Genomic DNA, 6,542 nt, shown 5'->3' on the forward strand with positions numbered 1-6,542 from the left:
ATTTAGTGGGTATGCTCCCTTTCGGGGAGAGAATCCCACATAACTACCGTGCCTTCCCCGAGGCGTATCTATTTGTAATCCCGCGCGGACAGAGTCGCGGGCGACAGCTAGTATAAGTATAGAAATAGATATAGTATTATGTTAGTTGGTAGGAGGCCAGGTTGTGCCCCGGCAGCACTCAGACAATAGTATCAAATCGCTTAGGACGACTGCTTTCTGCGCCTTGTGATACAAGTACGAGTATCTAGTGTATAAGAAAAACTGTAAAATTGTGGAACACATTGGGAGGTTCCACTATCGGGCGGGAAACTATATATGACATTTCTGACTGTAAAGGATACAAAAGGAGGCGATAGGGAGGTTTAGTAATTTGATAAGTAATAATATAGTTTTTGTAAGCAGTAATTTATTTTTGCGGTGTGCGGCATCACATGCGCGCTCTGATCCATGAGTTGAAGGAGCTGACGCGAGCGAAGCCGGAGGGGCGGCGCGCGTCGCACTGTCCCCCGCCGAATGACGTCACCCCGATCTGTAACATCATCAAGCGAATATCCTTCACTTTCCTTCACTTTGTTCACAATTGCATTTGAATACACATCAAACAGATAACAAAGACGAGAACGAATTTATCGCGCTGGAAAATATCAGTCTTTTGAAGATATTTAAAAAAAAAATACAGACACTTACAAATGATGAAGATGCAAAAGATATTCATTCCTTTGTGCATTTAGCTGTAAATCAATGAATGAGTGGCTGTCGGCGCACACCCTCTCAGGCCAACGAGCACAGACACCACCGCGGAATGACGAATCCTCGGTTACTTTATTTACAATATCTCTGGTTGGTGGTAACATGTTTCTAAATTCAATGAGAATAAATGGAGGAGTAGGTGAAGCAGTGAGAGGATACAGCAGTAAGGTAGAAGTACAAGGCAGGTGGGAGGACATACGAGCAGGTTGTTGGCGACGAGCGGGCCGCCGGAGTCTCCGGTGCAGATGTTGCCGGTGGCGCCGCTGATGCAGAGCGTGGAGGCGATAACGAAGTTGCCGGGGAAGGTGTTGCGGCACACGTCGTTTGTGATCACCTGCACGCGCACGTGCATCAGGTTCGGGCTCGCCGGTGCCACTGAATGATCGCCCGTCACAAATTAAAATTAATAAAACTTGGAACGCTTTATAACAATAATAAGGCCATTTATTTCCTTACAGATACACATAAAAAAAAAAATTAGAATAGGGCCACGTGAAGACGAGGGCCAGGAACATTTGTTTTTATTATTCGAACTTATCGTTGTATTTCAAAGCGATTACTATCCTATTCTGATGCGAGGTTTGTTTACAATATGGTCCCGATATTGTTGTCAAACATAACAGTATCAATTTCATCCGTGTTGTGTGTCGTGGGCACATACACGACCCCTACGAGGGGCTCCAAGCTGTCCTAAACAAGAAGCGACTATAATGTGGTGTGAGTAGTGATGCATGCCATAGCTCACCGTCACTGGTCTTGCCGAAGCCGGCGGCCCAGGCCCACGCGCCGGCGTACGTGTTGCTGCCCGACGCCAGCCCGATATTGCGGATGGTGTCTGAAACCATTCACGGTACTAAACATATACATCATGGAGGACATTGAACGCATTTTAAAGGAATCTTTGTTTCAGAACCAAAATTCGATTAAAAAAAAAAAAAACTAACTGCTATAGTTAACCCAGTTGATTGTGATGATGGCGATATCGTTGTGTAAGGTGGCGGTGTTGTAGCTGCCGTGCAGTTCCATCCTGTTGGAGGTGATCCTGGTGCCGCCGGAGAAGATGTGCACGGAGCCGAGCACGACGGTCACATGGCGCACCATCTGCCGCCCGTCGAATAAGTTGTGCGCCGCGGTCAGCACCCGCGTGTTGCTTATCAGAGTGCCCCCGCCGATAGACTCGCGGCCGTTCTGCAGCGTCATGATCTGCCCTGCCTACGACACGATACATATAAAAAAAACAATTGTACTTGTAGAATCTAATTTATTGAAAGCGTAAAACCACTTTTTCAGATTATTTGTCATTTATACTTTAGGTCTCGTCGTTCTCGTCTATCTCACCATGTAAGGGTAGGCGCCGAGTGCGGCCTGCGAGCCGCTGATGATCCTGCTGCCATCAAAGTCAGCCGCGAGCTCCGCCTGCCTGAGGGAGTCGGCGAGGGGGATGCCGATGCGCTCGTGGTAGTTCAGTTCCAGGGGCTCGTAGGGCTCGACCAGCGCCCCCAGCGCTCCCAGCGCCCCCAGGCAGCAGCAGAGACTCGCTAGCACTAACTTCATCGCAACAACAGATCGATAAATACCTACTTCACTTGTTATTGCCTTGTTTTATAGTGATTTTAGTGTTATCTGTTTCATCAAGCCACTAAGACATTCATGATAAGGGACTCGCGGAATTATATCTAAATAATTAACCGATAGATCGTGGTGTGATTGATTACCTACATTGATAGCGCTCGCCCTTAATTCAATCAGAACAAATTCTTGTCAACTTTACCCCTATAGCTGGCTCTATAGGCCCTATACGGGAGGCTGAGAGGCTAAATGCGGAACAACTCGAGCTCCGCTATATATAATATAGGATTATGACGCTTCTATGCTAAAGAGAAATAAAAGGTTGTGTATGTATGTTCTTCCAGCGGTACCTACAACAGCGTGTACAGGTTTACAAAAATGTAAAAAAAAATGCGGCCGTTCACGAGATACCATCATCGAGATACACACAACTATCGATCCATCCAGACATTCGCATTTATAATATTAGTAAGATTTCAAGATATATTTCTGTTCGCCGTCAGTATAAAAATGATTGATATCTTCACTAATTATTATCAATACGATAAAGTTGGAATCAACGAAATCTACTCAGGATAAGGCCGCTCCTTCTGATTAACATCGTTGTATTTGGTTTATTCTTCCGCAGGCATTGGCACTGGCACTGGCACTGGTAGGGAGGTGAGGGGAACCAGGTCTGTTGCGCGAATTCTAGATCGTCACTTTGTATATTATTATTATTATTTTTTTAGTTTAGTTACACTGCATTAAAAAAAGGCAAGGGAATTACTTAATACCTACTTTAAAAATGGTTATCATATAATAAAAGCTTTAAATATTTATCAACATTTTATTAAACTTTGGAAGAATTTACAAGTAAATAGCTTAAGATTCAATTGTATATATAATACTCGTAAAATAAACATAAACATATAAATGAAAGTGAAGTCGGTGTACGAGTGCAAATATAAAACATTACGCGACACAAATGTACAATATTGTCACGATACATACATTGGAGTTGCAACACATGAGAGCACGACATACATACATACATACACAATTGTCACTATTAAATAATATAAGAAAATAAGTGTGTATTGATCACAGCACACGTCGACACGTTTGCATTGGAAACTTGTATATTTATATTTAAATCTCTATAATACATCAATAGAAGTGTTGGGATGTTGTCGCCGCACCGCCGCATCGCCGCAGAGCCGCACCGCCGCAGAGCCGCAGAGCCGCACCGCCGCACCGCCGCACCGCCGCACCGCCGCACCGGCCGCGCGGGGGGTTAGGCGGCGGGCGCGCCGGGTGCGGGGGGCGCGTGGGGCGCGTGGGGCGCGGCGGCGAGGCGGGCGCGCACCGTGGTGTAGGCCAGCCCCAGCGCCCACGACACTTCGTGCCCGTTCACCTTCTTGAACAACTAAAAAAAGAAACACACAATGTAGAAGGCGCTAGGCGCTCGTAGGCGAACGGTGAGGGGGGGGTGGGGGGAGCACCGACCGAGACGCTGTCGTCGTCGCGGATGCCGTAGGCGTCGTGCAGCAACGCGGTGACGAAGGTGAGGTCGAGGCAGGCCCAGGGCTGGTCCACGTTGGCGGCGGAGCAGGCGCGCACGGCGGCGGCGCGGTACTGCGCCACGGAGACGCGGCCGCCCGCCATCACGTCGATGAGGCCGGCGTCGGCCGCCACGTCGTAGAAGTAGCTCATGGCGGCGGCGGCGGGCGGCGCGCGCGGCGGCGGGCGGCCCAGCTCGGCCAGCGTGTGGGCGCGCACGAGGGCGTGGCAGCGCTCGTAGGCGGCCTCGCGCTTCATGGCGGGCGGGCGCGGCGCGCCGCTGACGAGGTGGCGGCGGTTGGCGTAGGTCCAGGGCTCGGCCTGCACGATGGGGTCGGCGCAGACGGTGGTGAAGTTGTCGCGGTCGGCGGCGGCCTCGCGGCGCAGCACGCCGTGGCGCGCCGCCAGCAGGCCGAGGCGCAGGTAGCTGTGCGTGTAGAGCGTGCGGTTGGCGGCGCCGGCGCGCACGACGCGAGTGTCCGCGGGCTCGGCGCGCGCCGCCTCATCCGCTTCCTCCGCCTCCAGCTGGAAGGTGATCTGCGTCGAGCCGCCGCCCAGGTCCAGCGCGGCCATCGTCTCGCCCGACATCAGATCTGAGGCACGGACACACACATAGGCGTGAGAAGGCGACGAATCGCCGGAAAAGGTTTGGGGCGATTTTACAATGCAAAATACTCGTTTAACATTTATTTAACGCAAAATAGTCGACGGCGACCCACCGTTCCTGACGTACGTCACAACAAGCCGTTATCATATTTGACAATCGGAAAAACCTCGTTCCGATGTTTGACGGCGTCGTAGCGGGTGGTGCGCCGCGCCGCGTCTGCGAGACTCACCATGCAGCAGGTTGAGGGTGTACCAGATGAAGACGCCCTCATCGGACCCGTCCATGATTTGCACGTCGGCACCGCCCTCGGCCGCCGCGTACCCCATCCTGCAACGCGAGACAACGACTGCAACTCCGAGCACCGCTCGTGCACGTCCGAGACAATGACGTATTAAAGCAATAGAAGAAGGTAGCGGCGGTGGCTGACCGTGCGAGCGCGCGGGCGACGTGGTCGAGCAGGCGCTGCGCCTTGTGCGGCGGCAGCAGACGCAGGCCGGCGGTGGCGCGCACCAGGAGCGGCGTGCGCGAACGCTCCGCCACCGGCGTCAGCACCTCCGCCTTGCGCACTAGTCTCACCACGCTCTCCGCGCCCTAACACACACACACACAGTCAGTGGTAGAGCCCGCTTTAACATCTTCGCACGAATCGGCCCGGCTCGCCCGGTGAAATACCACGACCACACAGAAGACAGGCGTCAAGTGGAAGCAATTCCGCGTTTCGTCTGATGAGTGTGCGTCCCGGAGGCCAAAATTAGTCCTCTTTCCCTTCCTATCCTATTTCTTATAAGGAAAGAATGGGAAGTGGAAGTGGACTTTCCGGATGAGAGGATGCATGGAAAGGGAAAATATTTTATTTATGTGCATTCTCTCCTCCGTCGATTAAAGGTAGGCAACGCATATGCAATGGCGTATGTCTATGGGCAACGGTCACTTCGCTATTTCAGCGATTTCAGGTGGCCGCTCTTGCCACCTTGTGATATAAAAAAATAAAAAAAAAACACACACACATGCATACACACGCGCCTCTGATACATTCCAACTCCATGTTGACGCTGATTCTCGCCGGCTGGATTTTTTAATTAGAATTAGAATTTACCCATACAGTCAATCACAGAAGCGGGAGGGTGGCTCAGGTTATTGTCACGTAGTCGTTAGTTGTCATTTCTCATAATACATAATTCACAAGCAATTTAAGTGTGCATGCAGTCTTATGTAATAAAGACGAGTATGAGCCAATTTTTTTTCGTGTTTGTGACATGATTAAAAATGATAATTATGAATTACTACATAAAAACCAAAGCGGGGGGGGGGCGTCTTGCCATGTACTACAAGTGGTCACTGAGCCTATCTTGTGTGTGTGTGGTCGCGGTATTTCACCGGTGGAACCGGACGATGCGTGTACACAACTATACTGTTGTCGCGGGATCTACCACTGATCAATTCATCATTACTTGTGTTTGTATTTAAAATCGACTAAACGAGTACTTATCACAAAGACCCGACCGCAGTGGGACACACTTATGTTGTAAAGATTGTGATAATGCGTCAAGTACTTACCTTCTCTGGATCGTCCACGTATGAAGACAGACCTGGCTTGGATTGCTCGAAGTATTCCTCTACCAGGTCCAAGCTCGGCTCACCGAATACTGTAATCAAATCGTATCAAGGATGTGTAATATGACAGCACTTGTAATATGATACAAAAACTAGCTCGCTCCTCTGATTAATTCCTCACAGTACCTACTTACTTTTAGTCAAGCAACAGTATGATTAGTGAGGGAACATAAACGTTGACATCTTAATAAGGCTAATGTTTCTGTATGTATTTAGGCATAGTGTAATGTATAAAATAATGTGTGGGTGTATCTGGTGTGTACCTGCGAAGGGAACACGGAACTTGTAGGCGAGCACCCTGGTGCCGGAGGAGCCTGCATCGATGACCACGGCGTAATGGTGCGCACTCTCGTAACCCAGACTCTTGGCCAGCCCGTCCAACCAGCGCGGCTGACCCGCCAGCAGTCCTGAGCATACATCGCGCCCGCGACACCCGCGTACAGTTCGCCGCCACACCGCC

At 50.4% G+C, this 6,542-nt stretch overlaps 2 protein-coding genes across 2 annotated transcripts in view; both read right to left on the reverse strand.

Moving 5' to 3' along the window:
• Nucleotides 1-386: 386 nt before the first annotated feature.
• LOC106117650 (collagenase-like) lies at nucleotides 387-2,331 on the reverse strand. Its single transcript, XM_013312041.1, has 5 exons — nucleotides 2,089-2,331; nucleotides 1,695-1,962; nucleotides 1,496-1,585; nucleotides 950-1,125; nucleotides 387-529 (listed from the first exon to the last, which is right to left on the reverse strand). The coding sequence occupies exons 1-5, from the start codon at nucleotides 2,302-2,304 to the stop codon at nucleotides 428-430; spliced, it is 852 nt and encodes a 283-aa protein (XP_013167495.1). The 5' UTR covers nucleotides 2,305-2,331; the 3' UTR covers nucleotides 387-427.
• Nucleotides 2,332-3,595: 1,264 nt separating this feature from the next.
• Nucleotides 3,596-6,542, reverse strand: part of NTPase (ectonucleoside triphosphate diphosphohydrolase NTPase) — a 5,376-nt gene continuing 2,429 nt past the window's right edge. The window contains exons 3-8 of the mRNA XM_013311896.1: nucleotides 6,346-6,489; nucleotides 6,026-6,114; nucleotides 4,896-5,059; nucleotides 4,698-4,795; nucleotides 3,808-4,454; nucleotides 3,596-3,727 (exon numbers count right to left, since the gene is read on the reverse strand). Of these exons, the coding sequence (XP_013167350.1) occupies nucleotides 3,596-3,727; nucleotides 3,808-4,454; nucleotides 4,698-4,795; nucleotides 4,896-5,059; nucleotides 6,026-6,114; nucleotides 6,346-6,489 (1,274 nt within the window). The remainder of the gene's footprint in view (nucleotides 3,728-3,807; nucleotides 4,455-4,697; nucleotides 4,796-4,895; nucleotides 5,060-6,025; nucleotides 6,115-6,345; nucleotides 6,490-6,542) is intronic.

This window comes from Papilio xuthus, unplaced genomic scaffold (assembly GCF_000836235.2).
Source record: "Papilio xuthus unplaced genomic scaffold, Pxut_1.1 DF827679.1, whole genome shotgun sequence".
Taxonomy (NCBI): domain Eukaryota; kingdom Metazoa; phylum Arthropoda; class Insecta; order Lepidoptera; family Papilionidae; genus Papilio; species Papilio xuthus.

What these genes read in the sequence shown, in the direction of transcription:
- LOC106117650 (XM_013312041.1), bottom strand. Translation starts at nt 2,304, where the DNA reads ATGAAGTTAGTGCTAGCGAGTCTCTGCTGCTGCCTGGGGGCGCTGGGA. An exon ending in TCGGCGCCTACCCTTACATG is followed by an intron (nt 1,963 to 2,088) that starts GTGAGATAGACG and finishes ATCGTGTCGTAG; the next exon opens with GCAGGGCAGATCATGACGCT. An exon ending in TCGTCGCCAACAACCTGCTC is followed by an intron (nt 530 to 949) that starts GTATGTCCTCCC and finishes ATGATGTTACAG; the next exon opens with ATCGGGGTGACGTCATTCGG.